The sequence below is a fragment of the Lampetra planeri genome, chromosome 30 (genome assembly GCF_965212315.1).
Source record: "Lampetra planeri chromosome 30, kcLamPlan1.2.h2, whole genome shotgun sequence".
NCBI lineage: Eukaryota > Metazoa > Chordata > Hyperoartia > Petromyzontiformes > Petromyzontidae > Lampetra > Lampetra planeri.
Window position 1 is genome coordinate 11808357 of NC_136136.1, and position 21122 is coordinate 11829478.

General features: G+C 51.5%; 1 protein-coding gene across 24 annotated transcripts in view; it reads right to left on the reverse strand.

The window, feature by feature from the left end:
• Nucleotides 1–21122, reverse strand: part of FUT8 (fucosyltransferase 8) — a 388964-nt gene that overhangs the window by 26419 nt on the left and 341423 nt on the right. For 17 of the 24 annotated variants that reach the window (XM_078608813.1, XM_078608810.1, XM_078608816.1 and 14 more), the window contains 2 exons: nt 2627–3142; nt 1774–1895 (listed from right to left, as the gene is read on the reverse strand). In XM_078608813.1, the coding sequence (XP_078464939.1) occupies nt 1774–1895; nt 2627–2829 (325 nt within the window). In that variant the 5' untranslated portion in view covers nt 2830–3142. Of the gene's footprint in view, nt 1–1773; nt 1896–2626; nt 3143–16921; nt 17078–21122 lie in introns of all 24 variants that reach the window. The other 7 variants (XM_078608817.1, XM_078608815.1, XM_078608805.1 and 4 more) reach the window with 1 other exon arrangement.

Consider the following 21122-nt stretch of genomic DNA (forward strand, 5'->3'; position numbering starts at 1 on the left):
CTGCGGGACAGGGGGTGAAGCTACGGGACAGGGGGTGGAGCTACGGGACAGGGGGTGGAGCTACGGGACAGGGGGTGGAGCTGCGGGACAGGGGGTGGAGCTACGGGACAGGGGGTGGAGCTACAAAACAGGGGGTGGAGCTACAGGACAGGGGGTGGAGCTACAGGACAGGGGGTGGAGCTACAGGACAGGGGGTGGAGCTACAGGACAGGAGGTGGAGCTGCGGGACAGGGGGTGGAGCTGCGGGACAGGGGGTGGAGCTGCGGGACAGGGGGTGGAGCTACGGGACAGGGGGTGGAGCTACGGGACAGAGGGTGGAGCTGCGGGACAGGGAGTGGAGCTGCGGGACAGGGGGTGGAGCTGCGGGACAGGGGGTGGAGCTGCGGGACAGGGGGTGGAGCTGCGGGACAGGGGGTGGAGCTACGGGACAGGGGGTGGAGCTACAGGACAGGGGGTGGAGCTACAGGACAGGGGGTGGAGCTACAGGACAGGGGGTGGAGCTACAGGACAGGGGGAGGAGCTAGAAGACAGGGGGTGGAGCTACAGGATAGGGGGTGGAGCTACAGGACAGGAGGAGGAGCTATAAGACAGGGGGTGGAGCTACAGGACAAGGGGTGGAGCTACAAGACAGGGGGTGGAGCTACATGACAGGGGGAGGAGCTACAAGACTGTAATATTGGTGACAATTCATCAGTGGTCCTGCACACTTCTTACACAGAGAAATCCACCAAACTCTCCATTCCACGTGCCAAATATGCATAGCTGGGGCGATGTTATATGACGAGGGAGAATCATTTTACTCCAGACGCCATTGTTCTCTACATTATTTATTGTAGTAATTCTTCCATATAACGGCAGTGCCTAAACTCAAATTTGCGCTCGCTCGTTTGAGACGCACACGCAGTGCGTCATACGCCGGCGGGGAACGTAGTAATGAGCCCTTAATGCCCTTGTAACAAGAACTCTAATAGTTCTTGCGCTAATTAAGTTTTACTAAACATGTGTCCTAGTATTGAACAATTAGCGTTTAGCTGTATCGTTTTCTTGAAAGACATCGACTACAACGGGTAGAAAAAAATGCATACAAACTCAAGAAGACCACGTTATAGTCTCCAACCTCTCACAATATTTTCATCATAAACGCATTCGCTGCAATTGCCGCCCCTTGCTGTCTGCACAGAGTGACACACGACACATATTTCGCGTAACATTTAATTCTATTACCCGCACTCCGCCAAGAGGGGCCCGTGACGGCTGAGTGGATGTGTAGTAAAAAAATAAACTTCTTATCCATAAGGAGGGTGTGTGGTCTGTTGATTCATTCCTCCTTCACCTTGTGCTCAATCCACGCTGTCGCTCTCTCTCTCTTCTCGCCCTCCCCCTTCACTAGAACATACTTCCCCCTCCACATTAAGCGGTCACCTTCGCTCACGAGTCTCCGCTCCTCACCCAAAACTCACTTCTTGTCCCCAAGCTCACCCCACGTCCCCCCTTAATCTCCCCCTCATAACCACCACCACCCCGTGGCTATCATTTATTCCCCATTCATTGAATCCATTCATCATCATTTACGGTCATCAATTTCGCTTTCCCGGAATTCTTGCATCACCGATTTGCCCATTGCTTCCTCTCATCTATTTCATTCACCACAACTCCACCGTTACCTTCACACGCGTCGTACCGTCATTAATTCTTTGTAAATTCGCGTTGGTTAAGGCGTCATAGAATTTCCGTTAGGATAAGATTAATCAGCTTGTTAGATGGGGCCGTTACCTTGCTGGTATTTCTCTTTGTAGAAGCTGAGCTCCATCTGGGCTTGTGCAAGGCGCTCCTCGAGGCCCTTGACTCTCTGGGGACTGGACGGCACAACTGGCTCTCCCTGCTGCTCGGAGACCCTGCACGCAAGGCGCGGCGGAGGACACGCGTCACGCAACGTGCCCGGAATTGCGTTCATCAACAAGTCTGCAGAACCAGGCGGGAACCTCAAGAAGCAAGGACGGTCACGTTTGCACGAGTCAACTGTGTGGCTAAAGTTACCAAAGCAATGGATATCAAAACTTTCGACTGCGGCCGCGTGGCCTAATGGAAAAGGCGTCTTTGAATTCGGATCGGAGGATTGCAGGTCCGAATCCTGCCGTGGTGACGAATATCGAAACGACGTGAATCGAAGCGATTTACAAGGTGGTGGAAGTGAAGACTGAGAGGTGACTGATAACGAAAGGGCGGACGATGATGCTGTCAACGACGTGAGTGTGGTTGAGGTCTCATGACACTGGCACAATCTTTATACCGCACTCATGATTTGCGATTGACTGCCATCCGCACGGCACATGCGGGCTCCGTTCAACGCCTGGATGTGTAAACCTGGGGGACGCGTGTTTACGGAAAGTTTCGACTCCAGGAACTTTTTGCCATGCAGATTGCGCATTTAAAGTGTACAATTGAAGTTGGTTGTTATGCCTCCAAAGCATCGTTTTTTATTTGTGGATGAGTTGCTCTCTCTCGCCAAGCCCTGCAAGCTAAGCAGGCTTGAGCCCGCGTAGTTCCCCTGCGCGCATGCGAGCAATGGCCGAGCAACGCGTGATGGGAGAGGTTTGGGGGGGGGGGGATGGGGGAGGCGGCTCACCGCAGGGCTTCGGCCATCTGCCGCAGATCGTCATTCTGCTGTTTGAGCCGTTCCAGCTTGGCCATGATCTTGGAAAGTTCTCGGCTCGAGTGCTCGCCCATCTCGGGGTCTCTGATGAGGTGGCCGCCCATGTAGACGAGCAGGGAGCCCCATGCCAACAGGATCAGCATGATCCATCGCCACGACGGGGGCCACGCACGCATCCTGCCTGCTGCTGTGCGACGACGGCGGCGATGCCGCCGCTCGCGATGGGAGCGGGGGGCTCACGCGGGGGGCTCACGCGGGGGGCTCACGTGGGGGGCTCACACGGGGGGCTCACGCTGATCCAGATACGAACAATGATGCCAATATCATGTCCACAAAGGTGGGGGTATTCATCAAATCGTCTCCGGTGGGGTGTAGGTGGGGTGTAGTTTCTTCCGCCCGACGCCTTGATTTTTCTTCTATTGATTGGCGCCGTTCGACCGATCCATCAGCGTGAGGCAGCAACGACCTCCGTGCAGAACGCGAGTCAACCTGAAAACCCACGCGCCACAATTAAGAGATGCAATTACAATCCGCTGTTCATTGCTGGGTTAGGGCACGTGATGATCTGGCCAAATCCGTGTTGAAGGACCCTCCCCCACCACTTGACACAGCCAAGTTAATTCAATTGTCATGCAGTGTACAAACATTTAATGTACAAAACATTTTACGTACAAAACATTTAAGGCACCGAATGTTTTTGTTTCAGCTCACCGGCAAGTTAATCAACAACTCTCAGCAACAAATTAAGCAATTGGATATGCGCCGTTTCACTCGAAACTGCGCCAAGTCTCTTGAGAAGAAAAATCGGAATAAAATGATAAATCTTAATATTGGCTGCAACAACCTACTTGTTAAGAGTCGATTGTCTTTGACACGCTCAAAATTCACGAATTACTTTTTCACGCACATCGCTAGGTGGATCGCAGCAACTGGTGGCGGCGCCGGCGGTGGTTTTATTCGAGGATCCATTCTTGCCTCATCCCCGTAGTAAAAAGCAGCGTCTCTGGCAGGGGGCTGCGCAAGTCGTGCTAATCGATTGCGGCGAGAAACGACGCATTCTCGGGCTCATCGCGAGCGTAACACAATTGTACGTCCGGCTCCGGCGTCATGACTCGTTCCACTTGGAAACATTTACAAACGCAGCGCGTGCGGCACAGCCAATGGCCAATGCGGCCGGGACAGTCGCTGGCCGTGCTACCGCTGAGCCAGCCGCTGAGTTCTCACTAACGGCAAACCCGCTGCGCCCCCCCGCCCCGGCTCAAACGAACGATGCGGCACGGCTCCACCGGTGCCCACGAGCCGGCGTGGCCTTCGATTCAAAAACGACGGCGGCCGATTTCTGCAGAGGACAAGTGCTGTCGACGTCTCTGCAATGAAAGTGGGACTCGTTGTAAAGCACTCGCGTGACACCCTACTTTCTCCGGGTGATCTCTCGTGCGGCTGTTCCATTCGGATGGCACGAAACAGATTCGATTTGCGTGCAGAGAGCTGTGGGTGGACCGTCGCTTTGTGACATTGTGAGAGGCGACGGCGGCTTGCGGAGGCCTTCACACCGCCAGTGGATTAAGATTGAACCACTTCTACGGGGAAGTTTTAAACTTATCTTCTTTTTTTCTCTCTCTCTGACTACTTGCTCTCTCTGCCTGTGTCCTTTCTTTGGAATGTTCACACTTAAATTCTAACTTAGCAATCTTTGAAATACGTAATCAACCAGGCTATGCGTTAATTGTGTGTTGACCGACCCTCTGTGTTGTATTACATTACATTTCGATATTTTACTAGGTTATTTAATTTTAGTGTGTCCTTCTCCTGATTTTCAGGCTTGCTTGCCGTGTCATCGCACTTGCAGCACCACGTTTCGTTGTCCACTCATTGATATGCTAATTTTTTCTCTAACCCCCCTCCCTCTCTCTGCGTCCGCCCTCCTCTGTCTATTTAAGGCCACCCCACAGAGACGACCACCTCTCTCTGTTACCTGTGTTGCTCTCTCTATGTATCTTGGTGATATCTGTCTGCTAATATGTCTGTCTATAGTTTTCTGGTTAGATTTTATGTCGCTATTTCATTATACCTGATGACGATTGCTTATGTTGCAATCGAAACGTCGTATTCTATTATTTAATTTAATTTATTATTTTATCTTTAGACGTGACTTAACCGAAAGAAACAAATAATAATTCCTGCAGTCACGAAAGTTCTAAAAAATTAAGATTGAACCACTTCTATGGGGAAGTTTTAAACTTATCTTCTTTTTTTCTCTCTCTCTGACTACTTGCTCTCTCTGCCTGTGTCCTTTATTTGGAATGTTCACACTTAAATTCTAACTTAGCAATCTTTGAAATACGTAATCAACCAGGCTATGCGTTAATTGTGTGTTGACCGACCCTCTGTGTTGTATTACATTACATTTCAATATTTTACTAGGTTATTTAATTTTAGTGTGTCCTTCTCCTGATTTTCAGGCTTGCTTGCCGTGTCATCGCACTTGCAGCACCACGTTTCGTTGTCAACTCATTGATATGCTATTTTTTTCTCTAACCCCCCTCCCTCTCTCTGCGTCCGCCCTCCTCTGTCTATTTAAGGCCACCCCACAGAGACGACCACCTCTCTCTGTTACCTGTGTTGCTCTCTCTATGTATCTTGGTGATATCTGTCTGCTAATATGTCTGTCTATAGTTTTCTGGTTAGATTTTATGTCGCTATTTCATTATACCTGATGATGATTGCTTGTGTTGCAATCGAAACGTCGTATTCTATTATTTAATTTAATTTATTATTTTATCTTTAGACGTGACTTAACCGAAAGAAACAAATAATAAAAAAATTAAGATTGACCACGGCTGTTCACGATGATGACTCGTGCAAAACGTCTCCCATTGTAACTGTAAGGGGGGAGAGAAACTGATTTGTGCTGGGTACCAGGGACACGAACGTGCCTTGTAGTTTCTGTCGACCAATTGGTATAGCTCAGCCTATGGTATAACCCAGGGTTTGGGGATTGATTGAACCCATCATCTTTCCGGGGTCAATAAAACAGGGACCACTTTGTGGGGAAAACTCGCCCCTGCTGTAGAAATGTGGAATTACCACCGCTGGCTCAGGGACTAGGAGCAGAGATGAGCGCGGCGTGTGAATGTTAGTTTGTGCATGAAATCACTTTGACTCGTTGTAGGCTCGGTATAAAATGAGAGATCGGCCTTATTGCCGTATTCTGCTGACACGCACAAAGACGGGGGGGGGGGGGAGAGCCATAACTCACAAGAGCAGCTGCTCCTTTTCGCGCCAGTGCTCGACGCACGAGCTTTACAGCCGCACGTCCACGCTGCGAGTGAGGCTCAATTTAATTTACCTCTGTAGGGGACACGAATGTCAGATTTCTGCTTGTATTGCGCAATATATTTCAGGGCCTCCATGGGACATTGCCGCCACCCCGAGGTTGACAACCGGGCAACGTGGACGTGCGATGCCGCTCCGCACGTTCTCTCATTACCCTGTAATCGCGGGCATTGCCGCCACGCCGCCGATGATGATGATGATAACTGTGGGAGCACACACCTCCAATCTTCAAGGGAGCGGCGGCGAGATCTAGCGACGCGTCTCCGTGGCGTCTCGATGCTCGCGGGCGGCGATCGCAGCGTTGAGACGCTCACGCGGCCCCCCTTCTAACGGTGTGCCCCCCTGCTCTGACCAAAACAACACGGCGGTTATGTCACCAGGGGATTTTTTTTTTTATCAATCGAAATGTTCCCCCATGTCTGGTGAAAAAAAGTGAGTCGAGAGTATTACGTTTTGAGTTGGTGCCTATCAACTGGTTCCCGATGTACGTTCGTTTGCATCAATTTCTAAAACAATTGACGTTTTACTGATATCTAGGCGAATTTTTTTTTTTAATGGCCTCAAATGGTAAAACTAAAATGGAATCGAGGTTGCCCCCTTTGCAAAAAAAGTTACATGCAAAACGGTGCAGAAAAACCGATTTTAAAGCATCGTGACAAATCAAACAATGCACCAAAAGCACCCACCCCGTACATTATAATTTCCTAAACATTCCTTAACCCGCACTTTAGGCCATGTCAAAATTGGTTCATGATACAATATCACTCTAAAAAAAAAAATCCAGATGAAAAGTTTACTTTCTTATTATGATGATGACTTGCCTCGTTTACCCAGGGAACCCCTCACCGAGTCTCAAGACTCCTTGTCACGAGGGTCCTGCCACGTTTTCTCAGGAGGCGGCGACGCTGCCGCTATGCATTGCCCCCAACCGAGTGATTTGCAGGTAACTCGTCAGCACCGGTTTACAGCGTGCGCACGGCATCTGGCTGCGGGAGGAAACCCACTAAAAAACAGGCAGGGGGAGAGAGAACGTGTGATACTCCGCACAGAAAGGCACCAGTGTGGGGAATCGAACCCAGGGAATCCTTGCCGTGAGGCGCGAGTGTTGCCGCTGGGCCACCTGCCAGCCCCTCATTGCGTGAAAGCGAGGGCCTCTCCCGCAGCTCAAAGGGCTTCAGCGCAGCCCCGGGGCTAACCTAGATCCACCCAATAGTGCTCACGCTCCTGAATCCGGTCAACCTTGTTTTAATGAACAAATCGAACGTTACATAACACTGCATTACACAATACCACATAACTCAACATTACACATAATCCATCCTGATTTTCTCGCGTAATTTACACTTAAGATATTATACCGTCGTACATTTGGCACGTTCTCTATCAAGGCGTCTTGAAACGTCCTATTCCCTGTGAATGTTTAGATCTGCCCTTGAACAGCGCTGCCACTAGAGAGCAGCGGAGGGATTTGAGAAGTGTCGATACTTCTGTTGCGGTCTAGCTATTCATTTTTATTCTACATTTGTTTTATCGATTCAAGTATTTCTCACCGGAACGTCCCTTGAGATCCGCAAGGGTGCCCCAGGTGCCGAGTGTCTGTACGTGCGTGTGTGTATGTATGCTGAACTTCTTTCGCACCGTACTGAGCCAACCGTGTTAATCAGAGGTGCTAATGACATGCGCAGAGCAATTCTTAATGACACACACTCAACATGCTTGACCCAGATCCCTTGGCACGGAGATCAAGGGGCTTAGAAGCTGCCTCCCGCCGTCGCGATGACGCCAAATTATTATTTTCTGTTGATGACAATCGTAGTAAGAAGAAGGCAAATTACTTCCCATGAAAGCCTCGCCGAGTCTCAGGACAGCTTTCTAGGAGGGTCCTGAAGCACTGGGACGCTTGGCCAGTTCTCTTGATTGCGAGTTTGGCTTCACGCGGGAACAAAACTTGGGTGCCTTGAGAAACCCCAAACCCCCACTCAGTCCCCCAACCCCCACTAGGCCCCCCAACCCCCCACTCCGCCCCCCCCAACTCTCCACTCAGCCCCCCCAACCCCCCACTCAGCCTCCCACTCAGCCCCTGCATGGGATTACTACATCAACAAAAAACCAAACAATTTAAAAAAATGCAACAACAAAAACTCATATAGAATGAACCAAAAAAAACTAACAAAGCAAAAAAGGGTTTCATCCACTGAGCAGGGATATAAAGCAATGCATTATCCAGAACCAACCGGAAGTAAACACCGTCAAGAACCAGTCGCTTCAAAATTAAAAGGCGTAAACTTCTTCCCCAATAAATTCCCCCCAATGCAGTGTGAAGACGGAGAGGCAAATCCGGTGCTGTGGAAAATCTGACATCGTTAAGTGGAGCAGAACAAAAGGGATCTGCCGCCTGCAACCCCATACAGCTGCTACTGCTGCTGCTGCTGTGCCAGGGCCATGCACTATATAACCAGACACTGTTTACCCGTGGCCTCTGGGCAATGGGCATTTTACTGGTCAATGTCACCTCGTCTGTCAGCCTGCTCCGGGAAGCCCCTTGGCCCGGCGCTCTTGAGTGTGACAAGTCCAAAAGGTGGCAGCCGCTGCCGGTGACAACGTCGGCGATTGATTTTGTCACAGTTACTGCCGAGGCATAATTTCTACCTGCCGGATACTGCAGGCAGAGGTCACCGCCCCCACCCCCCGCCGTTCCTCCAGTGTGAGTCATTAAAAATCAACGTTGCTGTGCACGCCACACGCTTCGTACCGCAGCGGGATACCACGTCCGAAAAATTTGGAATAATAATAATTCCAACGTATAATGCGCATTCCATCCTAGGATCTCGATGCACAGTGCATGAAAAGCAGGAAACAAAAACAGAATCAAGGGCAGCCGAACAAACTGGAGAGGGAAGGCCATTTAAAGAGATGGGTTTTCAAGGCAGACTTAAATATATCTACCGACTCTGAATACACACAAGCCACCCATTTAAAACCTGCAATTTCTTTTGAGAACAAACAATTCCGTTGATTCAGTACATTTTGAACCGCGCGCTATTCACACGATGCCGGCACGCGATGGCCTCCTCATTGAGAACGACATCATGAGGATTGTTGACACCGGCTGTGGACAGCGCACCGCAACAATGGCCAGGGTGGCCTGCCGAGTTAGAACCGCGGACCTCTGCGCTCGGTCATATCACCACCCCAAATTTAGCTCAATATTTAATTTAAATTGATTGTCGTGTGGCCGTGTGAAAAATACAAAAGTCAGTGCGATCTCCTACTGCTCAATGAGACATTGAAGCAGTTGCTCATCTCCTGTCGAGGGCCCTGAGTCAGTGGTGGAAATTCGACATTCCTATGGAGCTTTTTTTCCACCTGCCCCCCCCCCCACCAGCACCCTCACTTTCATATGCAAACGATTGTAGGTGTGGGTTCGACTAAAGAGACAATAAATAAACCCTGACATTTTAGGGGACCCAAATTACAAAATATATATTTTTTGCATTTTGTCCCAAGCACAGACGGTGTGCCCAGGATGTGTCTCGGATGTGCCTTCATTGTCTTTGAGAACACTCCCACGCACCCCTGTAATGCTTTCACCAAAGGCAAATTCAAAGGACTGCATTGAAGTACTGAATTATATCATTAAAACTGCTATTACCACTTTATTTCATTATTACATTTATAAGATAAATCCGGGCCTCCAGGCTACTACGTATATTACGGTGCCCTTAATTTGTGAAAATGTCTTTTAGTGCAATGTCTTGTACAGCAACTCTCAAATAAATGACTTGCTCTTTCCGCTAATTCCTCTCTGCCCCGTGTGCAGAGCACGCACAATGAGGGCAGCTCCATCAGGCAGCGGCACGACATCGCCGCCACCGACACCACCACCGCCGCCGCCGCCGACGGTCGATTGCGGGGGGAGCGCACAAACTCAGCCTGGTAGCAGCGCTCACACGGCCACAGCCAACCGCACAGCCACTCGCCTTCACCGCCACTCTCCCCTTCACCGCCACTCTCCCCTTCACCGCCACTCTCCCCTTCACCGCCACTCTCCCCTTCACCGCCACTCTCCCCTTCACCGCCTCACTCCCCTTCACCGCCTCACTCCCCTTCACCGCCACTCTCCCCTTCACTGCCACTCTCCCCTTCACCGCCACTCTCCCCTTCACCGCCACTCTCCCCTTCACCGCCTCACTCCCCTTCACCGCCTCACTTCCCTTCACCGCCACTCGCCCCTTCACCGCCACTCTCCCCTTCACCGCCTCACTCCCCTTCACCGCCTCACTCCCCTTCACCGCCACTCTCCCCTTCACCGCCACTCTCCCCTTCACCGCCATTCTCCCCTTCACCGCCACTCGCCCCTTCACCGCCACTCTCCCCTTCACCGCCACTCTCCCCTTCACCGCCACTCTCCCCTTCACCGCCACTCTCCCCTTCACCGCCACTCTCCCCTTCACCGCCACTCGCCCCTTCACCGCCACTCTCCCCTTCACCGCCACTCTCCCCTTCACCGCCACTCTCCCCTTCACCGCCACTCTCCCCTTCACCGCCACTCTCCCCTTCACCGCCACTCTCCCAAACAACGGCACGTAAACCCTAAACGGCGACTGAGCACTGACATTAGGATTCACAAAAGGATGGCTGCATGTGATGGGATGCGTCCGATCGACACGCACATATGCCGTCGACAGCCCGCGAAGCTGCGGGGTCGTGCCGGCGCACGACGGTGCCCCATGCCGGCTCGTCTCCCGACACTCCGCCAACGGGCGCGCGAACTGGGGCCGCCGCGGTCCCGGCACGTCCCAAGCTCAAAGCGACGCTCGTTCTGTCGAGGGGGCGCGGCGGTGAGCGTGTGGCTCCGCCGCGGCGCTACGAGGTGGCGATACCGACGCTGCCACGGGGACAAATTCCACCTCCGGGTACACACGGTGGGTACATCGAGCGGCCAGCAAGATACGTTTGTCAGTGAAAAGGACGTTTAAAAATAAAAAAGCCCGTTCATTTCCGCACGTGAGCATAATTGCAGCGGATGCTACTGGTACGCTTATAAATCCAGTAAGTCAATAAAAACCGGAATGATGATTTAAGTAGGGTGTATCGCCTGGAACATTATCTATTTCAAAAGTTCAATGAATAAAACTTAAATAATTATTTAACAAAGAACGGATATGGGTGAACAAATAAAATTCAGAAGGAGCCTTTGGTCAGAAGTCATTGGAACCTCCTTGCGACGGGGCTAATTGCTCATATATTTTTTAATCAAATTTGTTCAGCATTCCTGGAAATAAAATATAATAATCTCCAAGGTGAACCAAGGGCAGCAGTTGGGAAAATTAGATCAAAACAAATTCAGCATTCGTGCGATTTACAACACATACGCCGATACGCACGTACGCAAGATCCTACAGCACTGGCACCAACACGCTGTGTGCACAAAACCGTACACGGTGTCTGTTGTCACCAGAGGTGCAGCCATCAAGTGCTTTCGTTTTATATTTATAGCTTTTCTAATAGCTTGTCTTATACACCACTGCTGGTGGAAGGGTTTCCAAGTACAGGGAATTTGGTCTACTCTTCCACGCTCGCCAGATATCTCAGAGTTGGTGGAAGCACCCACACTGTACCCGACCACCACACGCGACCGTGCCGATCGACTCGCCGCGGCGAACCCATTTGCACCGCTGGCCGCCGAGTGAAACTCGCCCCGCTGTTTCGGCCAGCCACGCCAGGAGATGGAGTCGAACCGGCAAACCCCTGCATCGCAACTTCAGCGTCGGCCCTGCCGACCGTTCACACCTCCACCGTGGCAGCAACCCCGCCCCCCCCTCCCCCTTAGCGGCCGTACGCATGCTCGGCTCGCCGACGGCACTCGCGGCCAGGGCGGCAACGATCCAGGGCGACGGGCGCGCATACTGTATCAAGCACGCGCAACAAAGCAACGCCACCTGACGAACCCCGCGCCCTCCGCACGGGCTCCCGTGGCGCGGAGCCGTAGTTGAGAACGACACGCAAGCGAGGGGGCAGCACCGGCGCCCGAGCCGGGAGAGACACACGGCGAAGGATGACGGCCTCCTCCTCGCACCGAAATTGCGAAAGTTGATAAATGTATGGCTTTGAATCGACACACAGCGTGTGAAATATTGTGCGTATACATCGATTCGAAACTGTTCATTTGTCAACCTCGAAGCTTTCAAGGCAGCCCGGTGAAAAAGTGCAACCATCTCCTATAACGCAATCTCTGCGCCATCTCTCTGCTCTGAAGAAGTGCCACTTCTCGGAGAGTTTGACTTTTTCATAGGCTTACATATGTGTGTGTGTGTATTTCTACACGCAAGTGTTAGTGAGAAACAGCAATCATTCTTATTATTGGGAATTTTAAGTAAAGTAAAAGTACACCCACGCATCAGAGCTGAATGACAGATAAACGTGCACACATCTCCAAAGCAATAACACCCATGGCCGTGAAGCTCTTGAAAAAAAGAATATCGTGGGCACCTGCACAAAAATGGAATGAAAAATCATGGGAACCTCTTTGTGGGGAAGTTGACAGTGATTGTTGGGCAGATAAACTCTACCCCGCCCTGTTAATGTGGAATTTTCAGCACTGGCTCAGGGCCGTACACAGCAAGTTAACAGGATGTCACAAGTATTTTTAACTTATTTTGCGATACCTTTGACGATACTCAGGCTGCTACCGAGAAATGCGTCTCTACAAACTGCGAGGCAGACAGGGGCATTCTCCCATCGTATGTACATACGTAGAACATCTTTCGCAGCGTACATTGCCAACATAGGGCGCGATGCAGCGACCGTCTTTGTTCGGAAGTTAAAATCAGCCGGTTTAGAGCGGTCCGCAACCAAATGCAGCGGAAACAACAACAAAAAACTTCCCTTCGCCAATCTCAGACGATGGGGGAAAAAACGCGCACGAACACTCGGACACGCGGATAGGCAAACACGCACGCCTTCCAGCTACGAACAGACTGACACTCCGACATGTGCACACGCGCTCTGGAGAACGCACGGAATTATTTTGGTCTTGTCTCACGTCAATGTCGGGGGTCATTTTCCTGACAACGGCGAAACATTTGTAGTACGATTCACAACTGGTTCTTTGGCTTAAGCCGCAAAATGATCTGGACAAAATTTTTCCCTGAGAACCCTCCACCTCCCCACACGGCCAAACAAATCACGGTGTCTCGTGTGTAATTGCCTGACGATGCGCCAATAAATGAAAAAGTTACATTTTGCCTAATTTCGGGCGGGTGATTTCATTGGCTGCAGAGGAAGAAGCTGTGGATGTGTGCTCTTTGTAAATAGTGATTGGTAAGTATGAGCAAATACTTATTGCTAAATAGATATTTATTGATAAATAGCTATTGCAAAACAACTCATGTCCACTGCTGTGCTGGAACTTACGTCTCTCACCTCATGACACGTTCAACTTCATGACTGTCGATAAAAAATTCTGCTTGCAAATTTCGTTTTGCGATTACTGTGTTTTGTCGAGTATATATAAATACATTTATATATCTGCCAAATGAAATGTGTTCTTTCAAGTCTGGATCATTGCCGAGGAGTAACCTATCGTGTGAATGCATCGAGCTTCCCCTGACACCAACCAGGCTGCCAGCCAGCCCTGGCCAGCAGGCCTCCCTTGACACAAGTACACTACCATGGCATTCACGTTGGCTTCTCTCTCGCGTGTGTGTGCGTGCATGCGTGTGTGTGCGCGTGTTTGCGCGTGTGTGCGCGTGTGTGCGCGTGTGTGCGCGTGTGTGCGCGTGTGTGCGCATTCCCGGTACGCTGCGAAGAGCGGTCGCGCAGCGGTTAGCGCGCCGCGCCATTAACCCAGCGACCCAAGATCAATTCCCCATCAAGGCCAACGCCGGTGATGATTATCTGCACCAGTCCATGGTCTCCCCGAGGTCGACTTCGCCTCAAATGAGTACCTGGTGCGAAGTGTAAACGTCACCACTTGGGAGACAGGAGGCAGCCGGGCGTGGTGCTCATCCTGCCCTCGTGCGCCATGCCGGCCAGAAATGCTCGCTAACTGCACTTGCCTCTACAGCCTGTTCAGGATATAGGGGGAATATCTCTCTACCTTTGTATGTCTGGTGTATTGTTTTAGCCTGAGCAATGGCTGAGTCAACAGAACACATTCACACATTTGTTGCTTATGCTTAAACGAGCGCGAGTCGAATGCATGTATGTACGTTGAACTTCTTCCGCACCGTACGTAGCCGACCATGCTAAGTGGAGGTGCAGGGGTAAAAACAACAACATAAACACAAACAGCAGTTCTAAAGAAATTAATTTCAAATTAGATTTGAAAGTGCATAGCTCCAAGTGGCTTCCTAATATCGGAAGACCGTTCCAGAGGGCCGCAGAAGCGCACCTGAAAGTGCGTGATGCGGTGACCGTCTTTGTTCGATGGTTAGCATAAAAGCCGCCGCGAGGATGAACCGAGTTTGCGTGATGGTTTATTCTCCTTGACGAGATCAGCACGGTATTGTGGTTTATTTTTAGTAAGCACTTCGTGTGTAATGAGTATGACCTCATAATGTATTTCTTCAATTCATTATGAGGATCGGTTGTGTTGAACCGATGTGTTGCTTGTGTTGAACCAATGCTGCTGAATTATGCACTCCCAGAAGGCCCTGTGGCTGACAGGAAGTGTAAAAAATACTTCAATTTTGTATTTGGAGGCACAAAAACGTGGAGGAGACGCACAGTCGGCTTATTCATCTCGTTACTTATATTCTCCACAACAACGCTCCACAGTGATCCTTTTGAGGTCTCAGGTTCACGGCGCTAGGTGCAGTGAATTCCCCACGTGGCGAGCAGCCAGAACATGGAGGGAAGTTTGCTCGGCTACATTCACCTAGCGTCTAGATTCATCGTTACGGAGGGGATTCGTGCGACTAGCACAAGGCATGACCTCTTGGACTCGCAAGCTCATGCCACCAGCTTCAACGTATTTACATCGTTGGTTAAATCCCAGACTCACAAGCTCACGACCTCCTGATATACCAGGAGAGGTGGTTAACAAAGTCAGTGTCGGTCCTGGAGACATTACAGCGATAACACTCCGCTGCTGCTGACGTGGTCGTCTGCTGGTTTAACCATCTGAAAGATACATTGTAGTTGTCGCTCTGCATCATCGGCATCAGCCGTGCGGAAGTGTCTCTTCTAAAGAGATGGCAGCGCGAGTGACGACCACGCGAACACGCAGCGCGCCGGACCACGAGAGCTGGTGGCAGGCACGCGAGGCATTCCACCTTATCGGCCGCTCGGTCCGTCTGGGGCCGCATGCCTCGCTCAGTGTGGCTCGGTGTGGCTCAGTGTGGGTCAGTGTGGCTGGGTATGGGCCGGCCTGGCACGGCTGAGGTCGCCCCACGTGTGTGTAACCGGCTCACCCTATCCCTCTCCTCCCGGTGATTGTAACGAGGGTACAGACTCTACCACCGAGGGACACCAAAGGGTTGTGGAACGGTAACTCTTCATTTCAAAGTGTTCTACTGAGGAGCATTCGTGCATCTGTAATTAATACCAGACGCACACCAATCGACCCCACGTTACAACAACCCCTCACTCCTCAATCGCTGTACAGCGTCCATCTGAATCTGAATAGTTTCCCTGTACCCTGAATTAATTACGCCACTGCTGGGCGTGGCCTACTGCGCGGTCACGTGAGTCTATGGGTACAATCCATGATCATCATTCACTCCATTGATAATTGAACCTTATGGCGGTACCCCGGGGTACCATAGTACTCCGGCTCTCGCACAATGTCCGTGATGCAGTCACTGTTAGTCTGTTCATGGTCGGCGATGTGGCAATCGACTCATCTCGACGAGCTGTACACGATGCACCACTACGGTGCGTACCGCGAGCGTTCAGGGTTTCAGCGCAATCGTTCTCGCTGCGTTTCGACATCGCAGAGTAGCACTGGTTTTGGGTTGATTGGTACCCCAGTCGCGGAGTTAAGTACACCCCTGGAAAAAATAGTGTCCCATAAATAAGTATTTAATTTCCTCGGCCATTTTGTATTATTTGCTATCCCGGGGTACAGCCATAAGGATCAATGATACACGTGATTCATTACATTAGGCCCACACCGCCAGCTACAACGTGCCTTGCGCTGAGAGACGCTTGGCACGGCAAGCGTTCTCTGGGTGCGCCACGTGTCTGGCTACGTAACGTTTCTGGGAAATGTTACTCGGCCACAGATGCCCTTTGCAGTGTATAAAATCATTAATAGATTAATTTGCGTTCCTTCCCCGTAAACCACAATTTGAAAAGCTGGTGAAACCCCCGATGCAATAAAATGTGAGGTTACAGCAGATCGACAAGATCCCAATGATAGCAAGACATGTAATATTGCAACATCACGCAGCCAATTCAATATTTCCCACCATTAAATGCCAACACCACCTGCACGAGGCAGAGTGGCGGTGCAGCGGTGAGCGCACTTCGCTGTGAAACGACAACGCCGTGAGTTCGACTCCTGGCCCGTGGCAAGTGATATCTGTCCTAGACCTGGGACCCCCTCTACAAATACACACGGAGCAGAACGGTGAAGTATGGTCAAAACAGCCACCACAACCAACACAGTGTGGGAAGGCTTTCAGCCAAAAGTGTATTGACAAAGAGCCCTAAATTCAGATGCTTAGTTGTTATAATAATTATACCTGGACAAGTCTTTTGAGAAATCTGCATTCTCCCACAGTCCGGTGAAGCAACTGATTTCTTGATTACTCGGCCTTTTAAGAAGCGCCGGGTTGGATGATTTTTTTGGACGTCAAATGCGGTCACATAATTGAGTTACTTGAGCGCCTCCCCTGGGAGGGATGCGCGTGCATTATTTACAACCGCCACCCCCGAATGCTTTCCTTGTCGGCTGCATCGGCAGGCTCCAGCTCACTCTCTTACCCTCTCGGCTCTGCCACTCCGTTACCCGTGCCCCTTTTCCCTGCCGCACGTGAGCGGCGTCCAGCAACTTGCGTCCAGCAACTGGCATCCAGCCAAGCGCACAAGCTCACGGGGAAGGGGCGCTGCGAGCTCATCGGCCGATTGCTCGCTCGAGTCCTGCAGGGCAAGGGCACAGAGAACGGTATTAATTAGGCCAGGGGGTTTCACGAGATCACGTGCCTACAGAGGGCGGCCAGCGATCAGGTCCCAAAGAAGGAAGCGTACGCGACCCCACCCCCCCCCCCCCCCCCGAGGCACATCACGTCAAATGGCCCAGAAACAAGCAGCACAGTTGAAGCTGACATAGAGAAGGGTTGACGCTCTTCTTGAGTTAGGTACGGTTATTGTAAGGGCACCACGGTGGCGAGATGTTAACTGCCTCGCCTGGTATACAGGTTGCGGGTTTCCTCTCGACCCCTAATGCCTGTATATCTGTATATTTGGAGTTTGCATGTTCTCCCTGTGGTCGCGCGGATTTTTTCCTGGGTCCTGATCAGGCCTTACATGGTTACACCGTTTTTATAACAACTTGGAAAGAAATGATTGGTTATTAATACTAATAATATCCGTGTGTTTTTCATACAGTGCCCACCTATACGCCGGAGTGCATTACATCACACAATATCTAAACACATTTGAATGGGCACACCCAGTGGCAGCTGTCCCTGTGGGTACGAGGTGACTCAGTGCCCGGCTTGCAACAAGGGGTGATCGCGCTACCGCTGGACCGTGCGAGTAACAGATTTAAAGTGCATGTGTACGTAGCATGACGTGTGTACTGTGTGCTGTGTGTGTGATGTGTGTGTGATGTGTGTGTGATGTGTGTGTGATGTGTGTGTGATGTGTGTGCTGTGTGTGGGTGTGTGTGCTGTGTGTGTGATGTGTGTGTGATGTGTGTGTGATGTGTGTGGGTGTGTGTGATGTGTGTGGGTGTGTGTGGGTGTGTGTGCTGTGTGTGGGTGTGTGTGCTGTGTGATGTGTGTGTGATGTGTGTGGGTTTGTGTGCTGTGTGTGCTGTGTGTGGGTGTGTGTGTGCTGTGTGTGGGTGTGTGTGCTGTGTGATGTGTGTGTGATGTGTGTGTGATGTGTGTGTGATGTGTGTGGGTGTGTGTGCTGTGTGTGGGTGTGTGTGTGATGTGTGTGTGATGTGTGTGGGTGTGTGTGCTGTGTGTGGGTGTGTCCTTTGGCCTTGCAGAGGATAAGTTCCATATCAAGGGATTATCCAGCTGAAATATTTTAAATATGTTTAATAATTTGTATATCTCTGTGGCACAATGATACATTATTCATTTTTGTGTTAGCCCATGCAATGACCAAGCCACAATTTTGTCATGAATCCCTCCACAACCCGACACTGCAAAACAACGTAGCTCAACGCAAAAAAAAACCAGTTACGTATTACAGCATTGAAAACTGTGTGCGCTACGAATTCAAGATGGTTATATAATCATCACCGAGCCACAGCATTATCGCCAAATAAAACTCAGCACAACAGTTATCGTGGTCATAACTATATACGGGAGCACTCTGTGCCGCTCGGCCCTGTTTTTCTGTTCAGTGACAAGAGAGCAACTTAAAAGGGAATACCACGCACGGCTGTGGAGTGCGCACGGAAAGTACTCGTCCACAACACGGCAGTGGCCGGGAGAGAGGGAAAAGAGGGGGAGAGAGCGGGGGAGCGAGGGGGGAGCGAGGGGGGAGCAAGAGGGCAAGATGCGGGGAAGGGGAGGGCGGCGAGGGGGAAAAGAGGGGGGGGAGCAAGGGGGGAGTGAGGGGGGGGTTCAAAGTCGTCTTCGTGGCTGCATTGATTAGCGACGGCGTGGACATGACAGGAAATCTTTTATAAAAGGGAGCTGTGATATAAATCTATTCGGAATAAAACACCACTTGCCCTGCACTACCTCCACAGTCAATAAATAAGACATCAAAAAAGGAAATGCATCTTACTGAAATACTAATTGACAAAAAGAATATTCTCTTGCATCAACTGAAAGTTACACAAGGAGACGATGCACTGGGCTGACACGACGACTTCGCGAGACGGAGACGCGGCCACAGCCCCCCACCTCATCACCCCCCCCAACCCCCACCTCACCCCCCCCAACCCCCACCTCATCCCCCCCAACCCCCACCTCACCCCCCCCCCCCACCACTACTCCCACCACTCCCACCACCACCCCCCCACCTCACCACCCCCCACACCTCACCACCATCCCCTCCACCTCACCACCCACCCAACCCCACCACCCCCACCTCACCACCACCCCCACCTCACCACCCCCCCTACCTCACCACCACCTCCACCACCACCCCCCCCCCACCTCACCACCACCCCCACCTAACCACCACCCCCCCCCCACCTCACCACCACCCCCACCTAACCACCACCCCCACCTCCACCTCACCACCCCTCAACCCCACCACCACCCCCCCCCCCCACCTCACCACCACCTCACCACCTCATCACCCCCCCAACTCCACCACCTCACCACCCCCCCACCTCACCACCCCCACCTCACCACCACCTCATCACCTCATCACCCCCCCCAACCCCACCTCACCACCAACCCCACCTCACCACCAACCCCACCTCACCCCCACCTCACCACCACACCCACCACCCCCCCCCACCTCACCACCCCCCTGCTGCACCACCACACCCACCTCACCACCTCCACCTCACCACCACACCCACCTCACCACCCCACCCCCCACCTCACCACCCCCCTGCTGCAGCAGGAGCTGCACAGCAGCCGCCGAGTAAAGCAGAGCGATGCTGCACATTGCGCCAATACGATAGTTGTCGTGATTGTTGTCATCATCGTTATTGTTGTTGCCATTGTTGTTATCGCACAAGTCGATGTTCGTCCCTAAAGAGACTCCCCACCACCACCGCCGCTTCTCCTCTTGCCGCTCGCCACCCGGAGCAGCGAGCCGCCATGTCACGGCCGGCCCCCCAGCGCGCCGGTCCCCCAGCCCGTCGGCCCTCCGCACTGCCCACACGACCAGCGCTACTCTCTTGCCGCTGCAAGGACCATCGAATGAGAATGCGAGTTGATGAACGATTTTTATTACCACCACTCCCACACTTTATTTGACAGTTCTCTCTCGACTCTCTTCAGGAAGAAAGCTGCCAAGTTTTCGCATTCGGGCACGGTGCCGATAACGTGTCAACCCAATTGAGTGATTTTCAGGTAATTCTCAGCATTATTTTGCTTCTTCTGCGAATACGAGTGAGATTGTCAACCCCTTAGCCACGGGAGGGGGAAACCCATGCAGAGCACGAGGGAGGACAAACAAGCCCCGCAGCACAGAAAGGGCCAGAAACGGCCCGCCCCGAGTCGGGAATGGAACCCCCGAGTGTGACCACTGCGCCACGCTGCCGCCCGGCGTGGTTCATCAGCGTCTCAAGGCCCCTTCGTCAACACCGACCTTGCCAACACCCTCGCCTGCCTGCTGCTACAGTCGGGGTCTCGCCTCGACCGCTGTAATGCCAATCTCGCCGAGTCATTATCAAGCAACATCCTCAAATTGCAAGGGCTACAGAACAACCTTGCTCCTGTCGTTCTCGGCCCCGACGTCTACAGCTCGACTTGGCCACCGCTCTCCGTACTCTTCGTTGGCTCCCTTTCGCCAGCAGGACAAATATACACAATTGCGGCTGCCTTTGTCATCACATCCTTGACCACCGGTTCCCCAGCACCATACCTCGCCTCGCTACTCTCTATCCTTGCTTACTATCTACGTGACTTTAGCGAAAGAACCAAAGAACATAGAAACCCTTGCACTGAAGCTCATGGTAGAACCCTGCGCAGCAGCAGGAGCAGTGTCACTCAAAATCTGCCATGGACACCAAAAAGGTCTCAAACTGTTACAGCCGCACGTCACTATACACTATACTAGACTATACAATACACTACTATACACTACACTATACTACACTATACACTACACTACTATACACTACTACACTACACACTACAATACACTATACACTATACTACACTATACACTACACTACTATACACTACACTATACTACACTATACACTACACTACTATACACTACACTATACACTACACTATACTAGACTATACACTACACTACTATACACTACACTACTATACACTACACTACTATACACTACACTACTATACACTAC